The following is a 24,644-nucleotide window of genomic DNA, read 5'->3' as shown; positions in this document are numbered from 1 at the left end:
AATAATATTTATTTCCAATCAATAAAGTGTGTAAAGTAATCTTAACCTTTAAAAGACATAGCCAAATTTCATTTTTGCATTTTTCCTCTTTGCTTTTTGAGAGCCATAACTCATTTTTCAAGACACAAAGCCTGTTTTTTGCGGGACCAATTGTACGTAAAAAAAAAAATAATAATAATTTGCCAGAGATGAGTAGCAGACGTTGGCTGCCATCTGCACTCATAGGACCCCTGCATGGGTCCAATGAGCCCACCAGCTTCTCAATTTTGCCTATAGGCAAAATAGCCCTTAAAGGGGTATTCCAGGAAAAAACTTTTTTATATAAATCAACTGGCTCCATAAAGGTAAACAGATTTGTAAATTACATCTATTACAAAATCTTATAATTATCAGCTGCTCAGGTTGAGTTGTTCTTTTCTGTCTGGCAACAGTGCTCTCTTCTGACATCTCTGCTTGTCTTGGGAACTGCACAGAGTAGAATAAGTTTGCTATAGGGATTTGCTTCTACTCTGGACAGTTCCCGAGACACGTGTCATCAGAGAGCACTTGGACAGAAAAGAACAACTCAACTTCAGCAGCTCATAAGTACTGAAAGGATTAAGATTTTTTAATAGAAGTAATTTACAAATCTGTTTAACTTTCTAGAGCCGGTTGATACATAAAAAAAAAGTTTTTTCCTGGATAACCCCTTTAAGGGCTTAAAAGAGTGTTAGTCACCAAAATCCTTTCAAATTAACCTGTTATGTTGTAAATGCAGGTATCATGTTATAGCACAGGATTTGCTAAGCAGATTGATATACAGATTTGTGGGTAAAGTTCCAGGATAACTTTTTATTTATTTATGTAATCTTTTGCTTATTCTGGGCTTAGTAGTCAAATCGACAGTCCTACTCATTGACAGCTGTATATAAGTGTGCATAGAGAGTTGTCACTTATCAAACAGTCTGGAGACGGGTTTCAAATGCACATAAAAAAGCAAAGGTCCAAGTGCTGGGATCCCCACCGATGGCAAGAATGTGTATATTCACTTGATGGACAAAGAACCTCCATTCTTGTGATCGGTGAGGGGCCCACCAATTAGATACTTATCCCCTATCCACAGGACAAGGGATAAGTATCCAACTGGTGGGCCCCCCACTGATCACAAGAATAGAGGTTCTTTGTCCACCAAGTGAATATAGCGGAAGTGCACACATCTGGTGCATAAACACATTCTCGCCATCGGTGGGGATCCCAGCACTTGGACCTGCATCAATCAAAGACTTATCTTCTATCTCATGGCTAGGGAATACATTTACTCTTAGGAAGAACCCTTTAAAGAAGGAATAAAATTGCACTGACCTTTTGCATCTGAATTTGCAGTTTCTTGCTCATCTGTATCAGAGATTTTGTCTCTAGAAACTTTAATCAGATATAAATGTCTTTCTCCAGATTTTGAACTGGAAATCAAACAGACCTGTGCTCGATTCATGGCAATCTGTAACCAAGAACAAACCATTATTACAAAACTCATTTATCTTAAATCGTGCATGTCATTTCAGGTAACACTTCAGGATAAGCTGCCATTATATAACCTGTATATGGCATTTCTTTTTAAATCAGATTTCTGTAAAAAAAATAAAGACTTGTATAGACATGTAACCTTATCCCTCAGTGAGCTGCAAGTCCAACTTGCCTCTCAGGACAGAGCATTTTTTCAGATTGATTGAGGCATTTAGGAAAGGTAGGGGGGGCTGGGGGGCAAGAGGAGAATGGAACACTTTTCCACGATAAAATATATTACTAAGTTTCTTAGTTGACAGCGATCATTTCATTTCAATGCCTAAAAGTGTAAATGATTACACCTCATAAATCAGTCATGTTCACCCGTATACATGGAAGTTTTGAGCATAGTCTAGTAGTGGTAATCAAAAGTTGCCCACCAATACATGAGAAATAGATGAGAAACCAACCAATGCCGATTGTATCCCCCTTTTCTCCCCAGTTCTCAGTGATCTTTGTCTAGCTGCCCCATAAACTTACAATGAAGCAAGACAAAATTGTTGAGAACCAGGAACTGAAGTGTGTTCTGATCAGAGGGGTCTCAGCACTGAGACCCTGACCGATCAAAACGTTTGACATGTCACATACACTTTAACAGCAAGGTGGATGATATTTATGAGAATGTTATCTTCACAGTCCAGAGTAATTCTGCAGCATGAACTAATCTGTGTTCAGATTTAAAATCTTCAGCTGGTCAATTGTTGAGTGACATCTGCTGCAGAGGTTCAGCAAATGTCCTCTATAGATAATAATAGGTTTCAGAAAATCTACACAGAAAATCAGCAGCAAGATAGACACAATTTGGTGCAGATTTTCTGCTGCCAACATCACTGCAGAAAATCTGCAGCATATCTGCTATGTGTGGATGTACCCCTACAAAGCATAAAATCCACATCATAAAAACAGCAGCATATACAGCACTTATAAACATAATCTACAGAAGATTTCCAACCAAGCCAACCAGCAGAAGCTGTTAATGTTGTCTATTCTATCTAAAACTTTTCTGTTTTGTTGCAAATTTAAAAGTAAGGAAGTGGCCATAATGGTTGTCACTTTTGATTAAGTTTGAAACCCCAATGAACTCCTGTAATTCTGTCAGTATGTCCGGGCAATAACAAGTTAACAATTTACCAAGATACAAATCAAACATTACCCTTGCAGCTAGAAAACAGATAGTATCTCTGCAAGTAAAAGAAACGTAATAACCAAACCGCGCTTATTCTAATTTATCAACTCAATGAACTTTTTGAAGTTTTAGTTGCAGATTAACACAGCGTAGAACTTGTACTCACCTTCAGTAACATGGCCAGCATTGTAAGTAAAGTGTCCACATAGTCAAACATTTTCCCTTGAGAGTAAAGGAGGGTTGAGCGGTGGAGCAATAGTTTCAGTTCCTGGAAAACAAAAGTCATTAAAAAATTAAACCTATGTAAAGGTATGAACACACACAGCAGATATTCTGCAGCTGAAAATATGCCAAAGGCAGAAATGGATCCGACTGATATTGGATATTACCTTGATATTTCCTCTTCCAAATGAATCCACTTCTGCCTTTGGCACAGGTCCTGCTGCAGAAAATCTGCAGCGTATCTGCAACGTGTTTCTATTCTAAAGGGGTATTCCCATCTGAAGAAGTTATCCCCACTCCCCAATGTGACTTCAACCCGTGGGACCCCTACCGATCCAGAGGACGGAGAATATTGTCCTTAGAATGAATGGCGCTTGTGTGTGAACAACGCTCCATTCATTTCCTATAGGGTCATGGATCACTAAAAGGGGTACTCCGCCCCTAGACATCTTATCCCCTATACAAAGGATAGGGGATGAGATATCGGATCGCATGGCCCGGCCGCTGGGGAACCCTGTGAACTCTGCTGCGGTAGCCCAGACATCCGATGCACGGAGCGAATTTCACTCCGTGCCTGATGACTGGTGATGCGGGGCGGAGGTTTGTGACGGCCATGCCCCCCTCAATGCAAGTCTATGGGAGGGGGCATGACTTGCATTGAGGGGGCAAGGTCATGACGTCACAGGCCTACAGCGCTGCAACCAGCGTTCTAAACGAATGCCAGGTGCAGGGAGATCAAACATCTTATTCCCTATCCTTTGGAATGGCAGATATTAACCCTTTAGATCACCGCTGGCAGGGCCAGGCTTTATCAATTGAGCGCAGAGCACACAGATCAGTGTGGTTCTATGAAACCACATTGATCTGTATGAGGAATCTAAAAGTGTTAAAAAAAATAAAAAAATTATGAATTAAAAGTTAAAAAAAAAAAAAAAAAAACATTAACCCCTTCCTTATTGAAAGTTTAAATCACACCCCTTTTTCCAAATTCCATATAAAAAATATGTAACATAATAAAAATATACATATGTGTTATCGCCATGTACATAAATGTCCGAACTATAAAAATATATTGTTAATTAAACCACACGGTCAACGCGCAAAAAAAATTCAAAGTCCAAAATAGCGTATTTTTGGTCACTTTTTATATCATGAAAAAATTTATAAAAAGCGATAAAAAGTCCGATCAATACAAAAATGGTACCGCTAAAAACTCAGATCATGAGCTCTCTTACCGCCCCGTACGCGGAAAAATTTAAAAGTTATAGGGGTCAGAAGATGACAATTTAACGTATAAATTTTCCTGCATGTAGTTATTTTTTCCAGAAGTACGACAAAATCAAACCTATATAAGTAGGGTATCATTTTAACCGTATGGATCTACAGAATAAAGATAAGGTGCTATTTTTACCGAAATATGTACTGCGTAGAAACAGAAGACCCTCAAAGTTACAACATTGTGTTTTTTCTTCAATTTTGTCGCACAATAATTTATTTTTTGGTTTCGCCGTAGATTTTTGGGTAAAAAGACTGATGTCATTACAAAGTAGAATTGGTGGCGCAAAAAAAAAGGCCTTCATATGGATGTTTAGGTGCAAAATTGAAAGGGTTATGATTTTTAAAAGGTGAGGAGGAAAAAACGAAAGTGCAAAAAACTTAAAAACGCTTGGTCCTTAAGGGGTTAAGCGCTGAACTTGGCAATGTTCAATGGTTCCACAGAGGATGGAGTGCACACAATTCATTACAGGGACAATTTTAACCCCTTCCTTAGGATCAGTGGGGGCCACAGCAGATGAATCCCCACTGATCACCTTTAATATCTATAAATCTGCTGCACCCCCCACTTTAAATCAAGTGTGGTAAAACTTTAAAAACTGTGCATTATGGAGGAACCTCATCACTATTGTTTCTAAAGGAATGTCTCTATGCTTGGATAAGGCATCATGAGACCTGTAGTTCCCAGTAATATGGCTTAAAGGGGTACTCCGGTGCTTAGACATCTTATCCCCTATCCAAAGGATAGGGGATAAGATGACTGACCGCGGGAGTCCCGCCGCTGAGGACCCCCGTGATCTTGCACACCGCACCCCGTTTATAATCAGTCCCCGGAGCATGTTTGCCGGTCTGATTACCGGCGACCACAGGTCCGACGGCGTGTGACGTCACGCCTCCGCCCCCGTGTGATGTCACGCTCTGCCCCTCAATGCAAGCCTATGGGAGGGGGCGTGAAAGCTGTCATGCCCCCTCCCATAAGCTTGCATTGAGGGGCGGAGCGTGACATCACACAGGGGCGGAGGCATGACGTCACACACCGTCAGCTCTGTGGTCGCCGTTAAGCAGACCCGGAGCAAACATGCTCTGGGGACTGATTATAAACGGGGTGCGGTGTGCAAGATCACGGGGGTCCTCAGCGGCGGGACTCCCGCGATCAGGCATCTTATCCCCTATCCTTTGGATAGGGGATGAGATGTCTAAGCACTGGAGTACCCCTTTGAGGCAGGGGATAAAGAGAGCAACTTTTCCAAAGACGACATATTCTACCTGTTGGGCAGCGTTCGCATCCTGTGCCAAGGTATCGGGATCATACATTGGTTCTAATGCCTCCAAGGCTTTTTCTGGGTTGCCAAGTTGTTGCTGAAGTGTAGATAGGGAGATCCTTGCATCTAAGTGTAAAGGAGCCATGTCCACCACCTTACAGTAACTGTCTGCAGCTTGCTCCATGTGTCCCAGGGCTTTCAAACAGTCTAATAAAAAGCAGGGTAAAGTTATGTAGGATGCTGTATAAACCAACCGTACTCTAAGACACTTAAAGGGGTACTCTGGTGGAAATTATAATTTTTTTTTAATCAACTGGTGCCAGAAAGTTAAACAAATTTGTAAATGACTTCTATTTAAAAATCTTAATCCTTCCAGTACTTATCAGCTGCTGTATACTACAGAGGAAGTTCTTTTCTTTTTGAATTTCTTTTCTGTCTGACCACAGTGCTCTCTGCTGACACCTCTGCCCATGTCAGAAACTGTCCAGAGCAGGAGCAAATCCCCATAGCAAAGATATCCTGCTCTGGACAGTTCCTGACATGGACAGAGATGTCAGCAGAGAGCACTGTGGTCAGACAGAAAAGAAATTCAAAAAGAAAATAACTTCCTCTGTAGTATACAACAGCTGATAAGTACTGGAAGGATTAAGATTTTGAAATAGAAGTACTTTACAAATCTGTTTAACTTTCTGGCACCAGTTGATTTAAAAAAAAAATTGTTTTCCACAGGAGTACCCCTTTAAGTCATAAAATATAAATCCCTGAGCTAAACACTTTATTCCCTTTCTTCTTAATTTATGAGTATCTTTGAGGTGTTCAGTTTCAACAGCTGAAGATCAGGCCTTACATCATCATGCCTTCTTTTGCTATGGTCTCCCTTACCTGCCTTGTGTGCCCTTATCCTTTCTATATATGAAAAGAACAGTACAGTAGTTAAAGGGGTTATCTGGCCAAAGAGCAGCTCCCGCATTCTATCGGGGGCTGCACCTCAAGTCTCTGAAAGATCTTTGCTTCCGGACTGGAGATGTGACGTAACATCATGCTCCATTGTGATGGCCGTCACGCCCCCTCCCATAGACATGAATGGAGGGGGCGTGGCGTGACGATGGGGCGGGGCATCACGTCTCCAGTCCCAGAAGCAAAGAGCTTTTCCGAGACTGGAGGTGCAGCACCGATAGAATGTAATAATGTAAATAAACGTGTTTGTGAATGTATCACCTAGATTATTTTTTACTGATTAGATCCAGATACTGAAACATTATTCTTTTTTATCTGTTTCTATTTTTTGATCATATTTTTATTTATTTTTTCAACATTATGGGGGGCAGCCATCTTGCCTCAGCTTCTGCTCTGTTAACATATTCAGAGTTATGCTTTCCAGAGAGCCACATAAACATAGCAACAATAATCTGGAGCTGATCCCATGAACTTCTGTGGGAGAGTTTTCTAGGCATCTCTATGACCTGTGCAGAGGTCATTCTACAGGGAGGGGAGGAGGTTGAGCTAGGACAATCACCTATTACAAAATATTTTTTAAAGGGAACCAGTCATCAGATTTTACCCTATATAATGCTTGGCAAAGCGTTATATAGGGTAAAATGTTTATCCTCACCATCCCCGGGGGACGCTCCTGCCCCCAGGGATGGTGAGGATATGAAGTCATAAGATGCCCCGTAAGTAGTCCCCCTGGGCGGGGAGCTCCGCTCACCTAGTCCCGTGTCTTCGGCCGGCAGCCACGCCCCCTCTGCTTGATTGACAGGCCGCATCATCGCTCTGCGCACTGATCAGATGGAGCAAAGTGATGATGCGGCCCGTCAATCAAGCCGAGGGGGCGTCGCTGCCGGGGCTAGGAGGGAGAATCTTATGAGTTCATATCCTCACCATCCCTGGGGGCAGGAGCGTCCCCCAGGGATGGTGAAGATAAAGATTTTATCCTACATAAGGCTATTAAAGTTGTTATCCAGGAAAAAACTTTTTTTTTTTTATATATATATTAACTGGCTCCGGAAAGTTAAACAGATTTGTAAATTACTTCTATTTAAAAAAAAAAACTTCATCCTTTCAGTACTTATGAGCTTCTGAAGTTGAGTTGTTCTTTTCTGTCTAAGTGCTCTCTGATGACACGTGTCTTGGGAACCGCCCAGTTTAGAAGCAAATCCCTATATCAAACCTATTCTACTCTGTGCAGTTCCCGAGACAAGCAGAGATTTCAGCAGAGAGCACTGTTGCCAGACAGAAAAAAAACAACTCAACTTCAGCAGCTGATAATTATTGAAAGGATTAAGATTTTTTAATAGAAGTAATTTACAAATTTGTTTAACTTTCTGGAGCCAGTTGATATAAAGAAAAAAGTTTTTTCCTGGAATACACCTTTAAATATAGGGTAAAATCTGATGATTGGTTCCCTTTAACGGTACATTGACACTTTCCGTATCAGATGCGTATTGGATGCTGGCTTTAACCATTTATTTATATCAATTTACAGTAGCATGTGTGACTGTAACCTAACAATATGGTTGACATAAAAATAAAATAAAAAAAACTTGATTTAAATACATTCCCTTTAATAAAAAGGATATTGCTACTTACTAACACATTGTAGAAGTTGTGTGTAATTTTGTATGTTTCTAAAGGCATGTCCTTCTGCCCCGTCAGCCTTCTATTCCATCAAGATGGCGGTCTCATAAGACTGCTGCCGGTAGAAGGGCATGAAATGACAATCCACCCATCTGTGCGTAAGGCTGAATGTGTCCACTCATCCCATGCTACTCTTTTTACAACCTTTTCTACGTTAGGGGGTGTTGTTTGGACAAAAGGTTGGCCACTCAAGGGGTTAGGATGGTGGTTTCCAACCAGGGTGCCTCCAGCTGTTGCAAAACTACAACTGCCAGCATGCCCGGACAGCCGTTGGCTGTCCGGGCATGCTGGAAGTTGTAGTTTTGCAACAGCTGGAGGCACCCTGGTTGGGAAACACTGGGTTAGTGCTTTAGAAATCTACAAAACGTGACATAAAGAACATCAGTAAGTAGTAGTAAGCAGTCATTGCACACACTGTTTTAATGTAGATGTAGCTATCAGTGGCTAACCTCTTTAAAACATCATTTTACCTGCATGTCGGAGCCAGACAACCGCTAAGTTGTATTTTTCAGAGCACACTATCGCACTCAGCAGAGGCAAAGCTGAATTATATTCTCCAATGTCCAGAAACGCTTCCGCAACGTCTAGATACAAGTCTCCCATTTCCTCCGGGTTTTGCTCCATTAAAGAGGTCAGCATGGGCTAAAGAAAGTAACGATGTACATGTATTATACTTTCATTTATAGCCAACAAACGATACTGAATATTTTCTAACCAACAACTTCTGCCCAGTGGTCGGGGTTTCTTTATGCATGGAGTATATACATACATATCTAGACATTAAAAGTTACCGAAAGCAATAAAAAACACAATACGGTTGGGTTTTCAATACAGTTCCCGTATCAGGTTTTTGATGAAAAACGGTTTCCTCAAAACCGGATTAAACTGATTCAAAGCGTGTGTACAAATTTTAACCTGTATACAGTTTGAAAAATGATGTCGGGTTGCATCCATTTTTTTTTTTTTTAAGAAAAAGACCATATACATTTTTTACTTTTCACTCCGTTATGAATAAAGTTTTACTTGTTTGAAAGTCCAAGAAAAAAAAAAACTTTCGGTGTGCACTGCGCATGTGCAAAGTCAAAAACCGTATGGTGCAAACCAGATGGAACCGTATGTACGGTTCCCATTCACTCAAAAATGTATACGGTTTCAATACGGTTTTTCACCCGGACCAAAAAACGTGGTAGACTACGGTTTTGGGTACGGGGAAAAAAAACTGACAAAACTGTATAAGATGCAAAACGGACACAACCTGATGCATCGTTCGGCATACGGTTTTCAATGGAGAGTCAATGCATACGATTTTCAATACAGTTCTGTACAGTTTTCAGATTGAAAACGTATACGGGAACTGTATTGCAAAAAACGTGGTGTGAACCCGGCCTAAACGTGATAAAAACACCTACTTAAGAACATTAGAACGTTGTATTAACTGAAACTTACACTGACAGGTTCCAGAATATTTAGATGGATAAGACACAGCATCATTTTCACTGTAATATCTATAGGAACTCCTTCAGGCACATGACACATAACTTCTAAAGAGGGGACAAAAATCTGCAACTGTTATATGTATAAGCAAAATGTCACACTTTATAATAAAAAATAAAAAAAATACAGGTTGCCAGTAACTATACCAACACACTGTACACAACCGGTATGATATATTATAAACACAGTCTCAATGATATAATCTATATGGTATGCGATTTCTATAAACTTTTCTGCCCCCAACCCCTCGCGCTCCTGGTCCAGCACAGGTCCTGCCCAAGGAGAGCACTTAAAGGGTTACTCTGCCCCAGAATCTTATCCCCTATCCAAAGGATAGGGGATAAGATGTTTGATCGTGGGGGTCCCGCCGCTGGGAACCCCCGTGATCTCTCCTGCAGCCCCCCATGTCATCTGCTGCACAAAGCGTAGTGCGCTCCGTGCCTGATAACTGGCGATACAGGGGCAGGAGTATTGCAACGTCACGGCCGCCCCCTTGTGACATCACGGCCGGCCCCCTCAATACAAGTCTATGGGAGTGGCCGTGGCGGCCGCCACGCCCCCTCCCATAGACTTGAATTGAGGGGGCAGGCCGTGACGTCATGATACTCCGGACCCTGTATCGCCCATCATTAGGCACAGAGCAAACTTCGCTCCGTGCAGATGACAGGGGGTGCTGCAGGAGAGTTCTCAGGGGTACCCAGTGGCAGGACCCCCGCGATCAGACATCTTATAAGATGTCTAAGATGTATAAGATGTCTAGGGGTGGAGTACCCCTTTAATAATGTCCCTGTGCAACCAGTACAGGACACTGCAGCCAATCATTGGCCTCAGTGCTCACATGCAAGTGAGGCCATTGGCAGCTGTAGTCTTCTTTTCTCAATGTATCAATGGAGATGAATGGGCACTTCACCGTCACTGCTTGGAACGCGATACGCAGATACACTGGAAGTCCCATAGACTTGCACGGACTTCAGACTAGTTGACATAAGAAACGTGTGTCAAGTTTCATTGAAACATCTCCAAAACAGTAATAATGGATGCATAAAACAAATATATATACAGTGATCCCTCAACTTACAATGGTCTCAACATACAATAGTTTCAACATACAATGGTCTTTTCTGGACCATTGTAAGTTGAAACCAGACTCAACATATAATAACAATCTGAACAAAGACAGACAAGATCTGTGAAACATGTGAATTGCCAAGAGAACTGACCAATCAGAATGGGCAATTTACTGGTAAAACACCTGTATTACTGAAGTGCATGCACTGACTGATGTCTGGTAGAGCCCCCTACAGTACAGAGAGGAATTACATGTTCTGTACACTTTACCTGTACCAGGGTTACCTGCTCCTTTGGACACCAGGTGAGGGAGACTCCATGTTACTTTTTTTTAGGACATTGTGGACCCCGAAGAAGCTCCTGTCCTCTACATAGACCAGTGTTTCCCAAGCAGGGTGCCCCCAGCTGTTGCCAAACTACAACTCCCAGCATGCCGGACAGCCTTTGGCTGTCCGGGCATGCTGGGAGTTGTAGTTTTGCAACAGCTGGAGGCTCCCTGCTTGGGAAACACTGACATAGAAAGTGATTTACAGCTCCCAGCAGATCTTTCTTACTTTTATATGTAAGGACTTGCATATATATATTAGTTTTCTACTTATTTTTCTTTAATCCTCACTTTTTTCCTATTTTTGGATGACATTTTGGGGCTTTAGAACCAATTACCAGGTTTCCATATAGTTCTGGTCTCAACATACAATGGTTTCAACATACAATGGTCGTCCCAGAACCAATTAATATTGTAACTTGAGGGACCACTGTATATATTATTATATAAAAAAAAAGCACATCCAATACAAGCATCTTCATAAGTTACCTGCACTGTCCTCAGGAGTGCTGTCTTCATTTTTATTTAATGTAATTCCAGAAAATTGTGTAATCACCTTAAAAGAAAATGAGAAGGTTAGGTAAAACCACAAAGTCTGTGACTGCAGGACAACTCGCACACCTCACACTTAGGTCTATATAAATACACACAGACATTTCTTTTCTCAGTCACTTAATTGTAGTACTTTATTTTTCCTCTGCCACAAGAACTAAAAAGAGGAAAAATACAGTACAGTCAGGATGAACAAAGCATGAATAAATGTGATGAATATGTATGTATACACACAAATATAAATATATATATATATATATACACATATACATATATATATCTAAAATTAAATTGCAGTATTTTCAACCCCAGATATAATATATAACTTAATTCATAACTCATACATATATAACATGCAATATATATATATATATATATATATATATATATATATATATATATATATATATATATATATATATATATATATATATATACACACATACATACATACATACACACACACACACACATATACACACAGGCTTAAATGTTAAAAAAACGTATATGGCTCTGTGGAAAAGTAAATAAACTCTGAGGGAGAAACAAAATGGAGGTCAAAGTGACACTCCATCTGTCCATAAGTAAATTCGATTCGTCACGAACTTCTCGGCTCGGCAGTTGATGACTTTTCCTGCATAAATGAGTTCAGCTTTCAGGCGCTCCCATGGGCTGGAAAAGGTGGATACAGACCTAGGAGACTCTTTCCTAGGACTGTATCCACTTTTTCCAGCCCACCGGAGCACCTGAAGGCTGAACTAATTTACGCAGGATAAGTCATCAACTGCCGAGCCGAGAAGTTTGTGACGAATCGAATTTACTGTAAGTTCGCTCATCTCTAATGGCTTCTTATGGAGAAACATGATGATGCACGTCACGGTGCCTCCTCCTCCTCTGTGCCTAAGCTTCTTGCCTGACCGCACTGTACTGCTATAAAGTAGGCACAATGATGTGTATCGTCACATGCTCCTCCATAAGCAGCCATCTTAGGGGGCCACTAACCCTTTTAACATGTCAGAAGATTGTATGGGCGGTGGTACACTGTAACTGCCATAATAATTATTCTTATAGTAAATATTATGGCACTGATTATTAAGTTACAATGCTTCGTCCATCTAGCACTATTACACATTAAATGGAGCCGCCCGTACTTGGTGTCCAAAAGAGCAGATAACCCTAGCACAGGTAAAGAGTCGTACAGAACATGTAATACCTCCCTGTACTGTAGGAGGCGCTACCAGTCAGTGCATGCACTTCAGTAATACAGGTGTTTTACCAGTGAAATGCCCATTCTGATTGGTCATTTCTTCCAGCCATTGATACATTTCACAGATCTGGACTGTCCGTAGCATTGTATGTTGAGTATAGTTTCAAGTTACAATGGTCCAGAAAAGACTTTTGTATGTTCAAAATATTGTAACCTGAGGCCATTGTGAGTTGAGGGATCACTGTGCCTTCTTGGGAAAACGAAAAGGTGAAGAGAAGGATTACATAAATACCTCAAGTGCCTTCTCATACTGGTTGTTGGAGATGTACAGCTCAGCAGCAATATTAACATCTTCTATTGCCACGAGACTCTGATGCTTGGAAAATGCTTCTTCAATAATAACAATGGCAGAGGAAACGTCATTGGTTTCATAGTAAATCCTAAGGAAACAAAATTGAGCAATTCTCCTGTAATCTGCTGACTGACCAGCGACATCAGAAAGGCAGGAGTAACAAATCTACAGTGCTGGTGGTAATGTCATCGAGGGATATAAGGCCACCTGGAGATGGTCAGGTGCCAAAAACAGCAAGATTGGCTGTCATGCGCAGTTTGCAGAATTTTCATTGACATTAATGGGAGCTACGCGGTTTACATAACTCTGGAAATACCGTAAACAGTTTAGGTCAATGGGTGCTACGCAAATTGCGTAAAATAGCAGATTCCGCCGTTTTCAGCACCCCAACCATTTCCGCCAGCCACAAACAGGCTAAAGACTTTATTTTTTACTGGTGAGAAAATTCCTTTAAATAGACAAGTTGTCTATTCACTCTCCAGTTCAGTGTTTCCCAACTAAAGAACCTCCAGCTTAGGGATGTCCCGATACCATTTTTATTAAGACTACGAGTACGAGTACCGATACTTTTTTTTCTTTAAGTACTCGCCAATACCAATTACCGATACTTTTTTTTTTTTCCTTTTTAAATGGGAAAAAGTGTTTTTTCTTTAGTTTTTATTAGAGGAAGGGCTCTTGTATATATACATAAATAAATAAAGGTTTTATTTTATTTAAAAGTATTCAAACTTTTATTAGAGAAGGGGTTACTCAGATTTATTATTTATTTTTTACATTTTTTTTTTGTCTCCATAGGGCATTATTACATGCAATCTGTAGATTTCATACACTGATCAATGATATGCCATAGCATAGCACACTGATCAGTGTTATCGGCGCTCCTTTACTACTGCCTGTCATGGCTAGCAGCAGTAAAGAAGCGACGATTGGATGGCACGGAGCACGGTAAGGGACCTCCAGCCGTCCTCACAGCTGATCGGGACACCGCAATTTCACTGCGGTGATCCCGATCAGCATTTCTGAGCTAACCAGCAGATAACTTCAGGACTTTTAGATGCCGCTATCAACTTTGATCGCAGCGTCTATAGGGTTAATGCTGGACATCCCCGCGATCAGTGATGTTCGGAATTAGCCACAGGTCCTGGCTATAACGCTCACTCAGCTGCTAGGCGCGCTACATAGTTCGGCAGCTCCGTGATACCTGCCAGCAGGGGTCCCGCCGGCAAGTATCGGATCAGGTATCAGGGACATTTGCATGAGTACAAGTACTCGTACAAATGTCCAGTATCGGGACATCCCTACTCCAGCTGATGCAAAACTACAATTCCCAAGATGCTATGCTGGGAGTTGTTGTTTTGCAGCAGCTGGGGGCACCCTGGTTGGGAAACACTGTTTCAGAGTGAATACGATGGGAGCAAGGAGCAGAGTCTGGGAGAGTAATTTGTCTGCAACTTGCATCAAAGTAATGCTTGATGCTGACATCGGAGTATGTCCTTATGTCGAATGTGACATCCTTGGGTGGCATAAGTCAAAGACCCATGAAGATCTATTAGGAGGTGCTTGTATTCTCGAGCAGGAGGGAAAGTGAAAAAATAAAATCATTTACTTAGCCATATCTCTTGCTAGCTGCATGAAACGGTCCCCATCAGCGGGAGACAACAGATTCAAGATCCTCCGATATCCATCCATGGCCAGTTTATGTTCCCCAACCTGTTCATACAGGCTGGATCTTTCCCACAAATAGCGCACATTGGTAGGATTATACTTCAGAGCTGGAAAAGATCACAAATAGGTTCCTCAGTGATTCTGCAGCCAGCAGATACTTAAAAGGGGTCCTCCAGTACTGAACGTCTTCTTCTAGTGTTTCCCAACCAGGGTGCCAAAGGCTGTCTGGGCATGTTGGGAGTTGTAGTTTTGCAGCAGCTGGAGGCACCCTGGTTGGGAAACACTGTCTTATCCCCTAGAAGCAATCTACTGACCAGTGCACTACTCGGCTCTCCTTGTGCACGGAGCGACCACCATTAAAGGGGTAACGTTTTTATTTATTTTTTTAAATGAACTGGTATTACTTCTATTATAAAATCTTTATCCTTCCAGTACTTATTAGCAGCTGTATGCTACAGAGGAAATTCTTTATTTTTTGAATTTCTTTTTTGTCTTGTCCACAGTGCTCTCTGCTGACACCTCTGTCTGTGTCCAGAGGATTTTCTGGAAAGTTCCTGATACGGGCATCAGGTGTCAGCAGAGAGTTCTGTGGACAAGACAAAAAAGAAAAAAAATTCTCTGTAGCATACAGCTGCTAAAAAGTACTAGAAGGATAAGTAGATTTTTTTATGCTTACCGTAAAATCTCTTTCTCGGTGGATCCATTGGGGGACACAGACAGTGGATATATGCTCTTGCCGATAGGAGGCGCTGACACTAGGCAAACAAAAAAAGGTCAGCTCCTCCCGGCAGGCTATACCCCGCCTACTGACCCTGAGCTTATCAGTTTAGTATCAAAGCAATAGAAGGCAATCGACAAAAAAAAGAGAAAAAACTGCAAAAGTCCGAGAGAAGCAGCCAAAAGAAAAACCCTGAGTCGCCTCTCGGGCAGAACAAACGAACTATGGGTGGGCGCTGTGTCCCCCAATGGATCCTCCGAGAAAGAGATTTTACGGTAAGCATAAAAAATCTACTTTTCTTGGTCGAAAAGCATTGGGGGACACAGACCGTGGGACGTACCAAAGCAGTCCCCGGGGTGGGGAGAAAAATATAATATACTCAACCCAAAATCAAGCAGAGGAGGATGCTACTGCCGCCTGTAACACCTTGCAGCCCAAACTAGCATCAGCCGACGCAAAGCTATGCAGAATTTTGTGAATGTATGCAAGGACGACCAGGTGGCCGCCTTACAGACTTGCAGGGCTGAAGCCCTATTACGGAGAGCCCAAGAAGCCCAAACAGAACGTGTGGAATGTGCCGTCACCCGAAAGGGTGGAACCTTGGCCTTGCGGCGGTACGATTCCGAAATGGCTGAGCAAATCCATCGAGAAATGGTCACCTTGGAAGCCGGAAGACCCTTACGACTACCCTCAGGAATCACAAAAAAGGAGTCCCCCTGGCGAAAAGAGGAGGTGACCGAAAGGTAAATCCGGACTGCCTGGACCACATCAAGGGTGTGAAGAGAACGCTCCTTGGCATTGGGAGGAGAAGGGCAAAATGAGCTCCTCATTCACATGAAAGGAGGAAACTACCTTGGGTAGGAAGGAAGGAGGTGGGCGGAAAACCACCTTATCCTGATGAAGCACCAAAAGGGGGGAACGGCAGGAAAGTGATGCTAGTTCCGAGACCCTCCGGATAGAAGTGATGGGAATGAGAAAAGAGACCTTCATCGAGAGAATACGAAGGGGGGCATCCCTATGGGTCTCGAAAGGAGCCTCCCTCAAGGCTCCGAGCACCAGATTGAGGTCCCACGGAGGCGTGGGAAACCGAAAAGGAGGAGCCATGCTGGCCACACCCTGCAAAAGGTGCGGTCATGGGAATTAGAAGCCAACTGCCATTGGAAAAGGATAGAGAGAGCAGACACTGACACTTAAGAGAACTTCGGGTCAAACGCTGATCCAGCCCCGCCTGAAGAAAGGCAATAAGGCGTGGAAGAGAAAAAATGATCGGAGAAAAATCTTGCGCCTCGCACCACCGAAAATAGGTTTTCCAGGTGCGGTGGTAAATCCTGGCCGAGGAAGGTTTGCGTGCCCGAAGCATAGTACGAATAACCCCCTCAGAAAACCCGCGGGCCTTCAATACTGGGCCAGTCTGGGGCCACCAGAATGGCAGAGACTCCCTCCGCCTTGAGTTTCCTCAAAACCCTGGGCAGGAGGGGAAGAGGCGGAAACAGATAAGGGAGTCGGAAGGACGACCACGGGATGACCAGAGCATCTGCTGCCAGGGCCAGGGGATCCCTCGATTTTGCTACAAAGAGGGGAACCTTCCTGTTGAGGGGAGATGCGAAGAGATTCACATCCGGGGTCCCCCAACGGTCGCAAATCTGTGAAAACACCTCCGGGTAGAGAGACCACTCCCCTGGATCCGCCGAGGAGTGGCTGAGAAAGTCCGATTCCCAATTGTCCATGCCCGGGATGTGGATCGCCGACAGAGCAGGAACCCGAGCCTCTGCCCAGAGGAGAATCTTGGAGACCTCCTCCATCGCCGAGCGACTCCGGGTGCCGCCTTGGCGATTGATATATGCAACAGCCGGACCGGTCGACCCTGAAGGAAATGTTCCCAATGGAGGAGGCAAAGGAAGATCGCCCAAAGCTCCAGGATATTGATGGGGAAACGGGCTTCCCCAGGGGACCAGTGACCCTGGACCGTCATGTCCCGAAAAACCCCTCCCCAACCCATGAGGCTCGCATCGGTGGTGACGATCTGCCACTGAAGGGGAAGAAAATACTTCCCCAGAAGAAGAAGGCGAGAGTGGAGCTACCAAAGAAGGGACTGACATACTGCCAGGGGCAGGAGAATCCTGCAATCCAGGGACAAAGGAGACTTGTCCCACCTGCTCAGAATGGCCAGTTGGAGGGAACGATAATGAAATTGGGCGAAGGGGACTGCTTCCATGGCAGCTACCATACGGCCCAGGACCTCCATGCAGAAGCGAATCGGGACCAGGACTGGGCGTCGCAGGCGACAGACCCCCACCTGCAGAGAGCGCCTTTTGTCCAAGGGAAGACGGACCCGGGCTACTGCAGTGTCGAAAAGGAGCCCCAGAAAAATTAGGGACTGGGAGGGGAGCAGATGTGATTTCTCCCAGTTGATGACCTAGCCGAAAAAGGACAGGGTGTGAAGCGTGATCTGAAGACTCTCTAAATTCTCGGACCGAGAGGGGCATTGATTAAGAGGTCGTCCAGGTAGGGGAGGACGGAGATCCCCCAGCTGCAAAGGATGGCAATGACCGCCGCCATGACCTTGGTAAAGACCCTGGGAGCCGTGGCTAGACCAAACGCGAGCGCCACAAACTGAAAATGACCCTCCGGCAGTGCGAAACGAAGGAATCGCTGATGCGCTGGGAAGATCAGAATGTGGAGATAGGCTTCTCGAATATCCAATGAAGAAAGAAACTCGCCCTGGTCCATGGAGGCCACCACGGCCTCCGAAAAGGACGGAGGCGCAGATGGCAATTGAGCAACTTGAGGTCCAGAATGGGACGGACCGAGCCCTCCTTTTTGGGAACGACAAAGAGGTTTGAATAGAACCCTGACCCGCGTTCCCCCGGTGGAACCGGCACTATCACTCCGTGGGAGAGGAGAGAACGTAGAGCCGTCTGAAAAGCCGCCGCCAAGGAAGGGGATTGAGGAGGGCGGGATTGAAAGAAAAGGTGTCTTGGGAGAGAAGAGAATTCTATGCGGTAGCCTCCTGAAATAACATCTCGCACCCAGGCGTCCTGGACCTGAGACAGCCATATGTCCTGGAAAAGAGACAGCCGCCCTCCCACCCGACGCAGGTGGGGCACCCCTTCAGGAATAGGCAGGCTTACAGGTACCTGATTTGGCAGCGAATGGACGTGCCCTGAAAGAGGGTGGTCTACGAGGAGGAGGCTGCGCCTGCTTGGAGGGACAACCCAGAGCCAATGACCAAAAGGACCGAAAAGAAGTAGTCTTCCGGCGGGGCTCTGAGCGCCGAGACCTGTTCTGCGGAAGCAGAGAACTCTTACCTCCCGTAGCTTCAGAAATAATTTCATACAACAACATGGCGCAACCACATGGCGCGACGAATAGCAACCAAGTTGGCCGAGGCAAAGGCCGAGCAGCGACCGGATTCCAAAGTGGCTGAACAAAGGAAATCGCCCGCTTGAGAGAGCTGGAGAGCCGCTTCTGCCAGTTCTTCCCTGGAAATTCCAGCAAGGGCCCTCTGGCGGAGCTTGGAAGCCCAAACTGACACCGCCTTGGCCACCCAAGTGGAGGCAAAAGTGGGGCGTAATGAGGACCCAAGAGCTTTGAATGCGGACTTCGCTAGATTTTCCATCTTCTTGTCCGCCGGATCCTTAAGAGAAGCTGCATCTGCAAGGGGCAGCGTAGTGGACTTGGACAGGCGGGAGACCGGCGGGTCAACCTTAGGCGGAACCGTCCACTTAGTGACTAGGTCCTGAGGGAAGGGAAAACGTGTTTTCACCTTCTTGATTCCCTAAAAATGCCTCACAGGGTGTTTGCAAGCAGCGTCCAGCACGGCGTCAAATTCTGCATGAGAGCTAAACGCCTTGGGAGCACGCCATGAACGGCAAAAGGAGACTTCTGGATCAGGATCCGAAGCTCCGGGGTCCTCTAGATGAAAGGTGTCCCTTATGGCTGACACTAGACCGTCCACCACATCGGACTTTGTAGAGTAATCCTCGTGATCCGAGGCGGAATCTGAACCTTTGTCCACCGCTTCCCCCGAGGGGGAGAGGGAGACCTGGGATGAGAGGACGGGAACCTAGAATGCCGACCCGGAGAACGACCCCTAGAAGTTGGGGTACGCCCTAGGGCCGGGGAGGGGGAGCGAGACCGGCGAAACGAGGGGCCATCCTGGACCTGCTCCCGTGAGGGGCCAGAGGGAACTACCTTAGCGCGCTTAGAAGCACGGGAAAAGAGCGGTTCCGGAGAAACGGAGCGCGAGCCCCTAGAGCCTCGCAGGGATGACCTTTCCAAAGCCAAAGCCACTGATTTGGAGACCTTAGCCAATTCAGATATCGACCAGGTAAGGGAAGAAACCCACTCTGGAGGGGGGGGGGGGCAATTCCCACGCATTCCGCTGAAGCCTCAGGAGCAGGCAGAACAGGAAGATTCCGTAGAACCCCCTGGAATTTTGGACTTACAACCCACACATGCATAGTAGGTGACTAGAGCCGTCGCCTGTCTGGGCTGTGGGTCGGGTCTGGGGTCGGACATAGCTGGTAGCTAGGGACAGCAGAAAAAAACTAGAGCAATCTCACCCGGTCTGTGTCCCAGTTCTGGATAAGCAGAGGCAGCCCCCCGTATCCCCTGCGTGAGGTAACCAGAAGGAGAGATAGAGCAGGGGGGAGGAGCCAGCTCCCAGAAGCAGCCTATTGGCTGAAAATTACCCCTGAGCGCGCGCACCAGCTGATAGGTTAATCAGCGACCCCTAGGTGCGCGCGCTAAGCCCCCATAGGAGAATGCGAGCGGTGGGTGGAGCCTCGGCACACACGGCCGAAGCTCTGGCACCGCGGCCGCCATGTCCCCCAGTAACCTACACTAACTCCGGCGTCTTAGCCGGAGGAGAGAAACAGCCGTGCGATCCCTGCAGCGGCCGAACGGACCACATCCAGGGAGAGACACCGACTGTGAGAGCCGCCGCCGTGCGCGGCTCCAAGAGAAAGTAAAAAGACACGAGCCGGCAGGGGCGGGGAGGGAAACGCTGTCCCGGCGCCCCGACCCTGCCGAAGTGCTCATTCCCCCTGTCCCAGCGCCCCCTGTCCTCTCAGAGCAGCCCCAATAGTAAGCTCCCTTCAAGGAGCAAAAAAAACACTGTCCCTGTCCAGAGGGGGGGGGGGGGGACATAATTCTAGGGGTCTCCAGAGGTTGCAAGCCCATTAGGAATAATAAAAAGGAGTGCCCCTATAATAGACACACCAGGTAATGGGGCTGAGGGGAACAAAAATACTCACCTAGCACCATACTCACCTGAAGATGTCTTCCACCTGAAGATATCTTCAGCCTGACTTAAGGATGCCTGCATCACGTCATGCTGCTACAGACCATGACGAGCAGGGAAAATAGGGGGACCTGGACCCAATGGTACTACTTCAGGTGCTGCCCGTTGGTGGGAAAGGGTTAACGGTGCATTTGTAAATTATGTCCCGTGCCCCTTAGCCACATATGGGGTAACAGGTAGCGCCATGCTCCTGAATCCCACCAAAAAACAGTGAAAAAATAAAATGAATGAAAGAAACTAAACAGTCCCTAACTATAAAATAAGAAAAAGAGAAGACCAGGTCTGGAGAACTCCAGACCTGTGTCTTGCCTCCTAGGACACTAAGCTAAAACTGATAAGCTCAGGACCAGTAGGCGGGGTATAGCCTGCCGGGAGGAGCCGACCTTTTTTGTTTGCCTAGTGTCAGCGCCTCCTAGCGGCAAGAGCATATACCCACGGTCTGTGTCCCCCAATGGTTTGTGACCAAGAAAAAGATTTTTTAATAGAAGTCATTTACAAATCTGTTGAACTTTCTGGCACCAGTTCATAATAATAATAATAATAATAATAATAATAATAATAATAATGTTTTCCACCAGAGTACCCCTTTAAGTTTGACACTGGAGTTCCCCTTACAATAACTATACCCCCTAACAATATCTACCAGTTGTAGTACTTACCATGACAGTCCATCTGGATAACAGCAATATTTTATTTATAAAATATTTTTTTACTTTCATTTGGAATACATGTGCTGTGGTCTTACTCAATAATCCCCAAATTGTGTCTCTAAAGCTGTTTGATTGCCTTTGACTGTCTGGGCATGATGAGAGTTGTAGTTTTGCAACAGCTGGGAAGCCACGGTATAAGGAACACAGATCTAACACAACTAGACTGAGCACATTTTGGCCTTGAGGACCACTACAGTTTTGTACTTTTCCTCTTGACATTCCAGCAATAATAACCTTTTCTTTCACGTATTTGTACGAGGTCTGCTTGGAGTTCTACTTCATGTAGCTGACAAATTTTGATACATAAACGCTAGCATTTCATTTATATTCATTTTATTTTGGCAAAAAGGAAGGAAATAACATAATACTGTATCCGCTTGTTTATGGCACACACCATGTGTTATACTATACATTTATTGTGTAGGTTCTTAAGGGCATGAGGATACTAAATATTTTATGTCTATATCAGCAGGGAATGTGGTCAGACAGCCCTCGGGTAGTTTAAAGGGGTACTCCGGCGCTTAGACATCATATCCCTTATCCAAAGGATAGGGGATAAGATGCCTGATCGCAGGGGTCCCGCCGCTGGGGACCCCCGTGATCTTGCACGCAGCCCCCCGTTAAAATCAGTCCCCGGAGCATGTTCGCTCCGGGTCTGATTACTGTCGATCACGGGGCCGGAGCATTGTGATGTCACGGCTCTGCCCCATGTGACGTCACGCTCCGCCTCCTCAATGCAAGTCTATGGGAGGAGTCGTGACGTCACGGTCTAGGGAGCCGAAGCCTCCAGCGTTTCCGGAAGCCGCAACAGGTGGGTCCTGCAGCGGAGATCCCGGGGGTCCCCAGCGGCGGGACCCCCGCGATCTGACATCTTATCCCCTATCCAAAGATGTCTAGGGGCGGAGTACCCCTTTAAAGTGCACCTGTTAATAAAAAATAAAAACATTTAACATGTCCTAGGGAAATGTGAAAAAATTCTTATCAGTCGGGGTTCGAGAGTACAGACCCTGCCTGATCATGAGAATATGGACAGCCCCATTGACTGTGAAGAAAAAGGGAAGGGAAAATGTACTCAGGTAAACGTATCTTTTATGTTAAGAAAGCATATTAAAACTGAACTAAGTGTATAGCACACTCAATTTGTTTCCCTAAAAGTAATCCAAGGCCTCTAAACATCAAGGAAAATTAGTGTTGTTCGTCCAGTCTGTAAATCTGATGGCTTTTCAGTATGGCTGTAAAGGTTTTAACGGTAACAGGGGAACCATTAATTTTGCTGCAGACAATAAGTGAGTAGGAGAGTGTCCAGAACATTGAGTTCAGAACGCTGTGTGCGGGCTTCCGTGTTCACGCCCGCCCCCTCATGATGTCACACCCCATCATGTGACGTCATGTCCCACCCCCTCAATTCAAGTCTATTGACATGGCCTTGATGTTACGAGGGGGCGGGCGTGAACGCGGAAGCCCGCACACAGTGTTCTGAACGCTGGGGAGCGGAGTAACCCTTTAAAAATCCTGTTGAGTCAGCAAAAAAAACTGCGCACATTGGGCTTGTTTCCTGTGTGAGCTGCAGGGAGGGGCTGATGTAAGAGTGAGCAGGGAGGGAGGTGTGTTGCCTTCCAGCCAATCAGGGACACTAAAACATGACACACTGAAGCTGTCAGCTCTCTGAGCAAGGGAAAAGGGAGTGTGAAGTGTCGTCTATGGTAGACGCTAGTCATCAGTGAGATAAGATCTCCTGGACTCCTTGCCTAGAGAGAAACTGGGTAAGTGCACAGCAAACATTACACTTCACATTGCAAAGTTATATAGCTTTATCATGTGCAGCTATATAAAAGGTAATTTCATTTTGCTGGAGTTTAATAGAAAATGCTTTTCTTTATTGGGAAAAATGATTACCAAAAGAATTAGAGGAGTTATTACAGACCAAATGTGCAGGGTCTTGATCCACGCATACCCTAGCCCCTTGTGGTGTTGGTGTAGAGGGGCTTTGCCAAGGGTTATGCTTCCTTCATTGAAGCATACTTGTCATGTAACCAGGTTTCAGGTTGCTAAAGCAAAATATATTTACTTGATCAATTGAATTAATTTTTCAAAACATTGAACAAACCTTTGGAATAGCAAAAGATGGCTTGTTTGATGTTGTCTTGCTCCAAAGACATCTCTGCCAGCCTGACCCATTCTTCTGTGTCGCTGGGGTTCAAATGAGCAGCTATCAGCTCAAACTGCAGAGATTTCTCCATGTCTCCTTGGTCCTCATAGATCATGGCAAGGGTAGAGAATGGTTCGTAAGCCAGTGGAGCTTTACAAAAAAAAAAAAAATGGATCAGTTCTGTAACAACTTACATGGTGAATGGTAAAGCTGGGTATATATATATATATATATATATATATATATATATATATATATTTATATATTTATTAATATTATTATTATTTTTTTTTATTATTTAAAAAAAAATTTTTTTTTATTGATTTATTTAAAAAAAAAATTCCATTCCATTTACATTGGTTTTTGATGCAAAAACTTACCTCAACTGATGTCACAACAGATACAAAAATGTATCAGCTTTCATCGGGCTTTTTCTCCATTTTCATACTAGAAAGGTTTTAGCTTAAAAAACACTGCAGGAGACGTTCAGCCTTGCAAATGACAAGCCAGATACCACAAACAACTCCCCCAGTGAGCCCGGGGAAAACTGAGCTGAACTGACGTGTATAAAGGAATGAGACTTTAGTCAACTTATTTATTAACAGATTCTGTATTTCCAAGCAATTGAAATGGAACTTAAACAAAAGGTGTTAATTCTTTTCCAATTCCTTTTTAGCTGGCAGGTGGCTGAGGCTTTCAGACAGCATCTGTGTGGGGTAGACGTGGGCCTGTTACAGCCAGCAGCTTTATAACCAGATGTAAGTGTGAACTGAGATTTGGCAGGCCTAAGGGTAAAGAAAGAGGACAGAGAGAGAACCTTTAGGTGCCATGGTCCCTTATGAACACTGCATCTGAGGACTTGACCAGCCAGGAACAGGGTTATTTCCAATCTCAGCTTTTGCAGTAGACCAGTGTTTCCCAACCAGGGTGCCTCCAGCTGTGGCCAAACTACGACTCCCAGCATGCCCGGACAGCCAAAGGCTGTCCGGGCATGCTGGGAGTTGTAGTTTGGCCACAGCTGGAGACACCCTGGTT

General features: G+C 44.7%; 1 protein-coding gene across 3 annotated transcripts in view; it reads right to left on the bottom strand.

Moving 5' to 3' along the window:
• GTF3C3 (general transcription factor IIIC subunit 3) overlaps window positions 1-24,644 on the bottom strand; it is a 63,359-nt gene that overhangs the window by 16,337 nt on the left and 22,378 nt on the right. For all 3 annotated transcript variants that reach the window (XM_056538475.1, XM_056538478.1, XM_056538476.1), the window contains exons 6-14: window positions 23,568-23,759; window positions 14,669-14,834; window positions 13,003-13,150; window positions 11,441-11,507; window positions 9,511-9,605; window positions 8,535-8,706; window positions 5,432-5,634; window positions 2,835-2,936; window positions 1,342-1,477 (exon numbers count right to left, since the gene is read on the bottom strand). In XM_056538475.1, the coding sequence (XP_056394450.1) occupies window positions 1,342-1,477; window positions 2,835-2,936; window positions 5,432-5,634; window positions 8,535-8,706; window positions 9,511-9,605; window positions 11,441-11,507; window positions 13,003-13,150; window positions 14,669-14,834; window positions 23,568-23,759 (1,281 nt within the window). The remainder of the gene's footprint in view (window positions 1-1,341; window positions 1,478-2,834; window positions 2,937-5,431; window positions 5,635-8,534; window positions 8,707-9,510; window positions 9,606-11,440; window positions 11,508-13,002; window positions 13,151-14,668; window positions 14,835-23,567; window positions 23,760-24,644) is intronic.

This window comes from Hyla sarda, chromosome 9 (genome assembly GCF_029499605.1).
Source record: "Hyla sarda isolate aHylSar1 chromosome 9, aHylSar1.hap1, whole genome shotgun sequence".
NCBI lineage: Eukaryota > Metazoa > Chordata > Amphibia > Anura > Hylidae > Hyla > Hyla sarda.
Note: the sequence above shows the minus strand (reverse complement) of the source record. Positions and strands in the feature narration are given on the sequence as shown.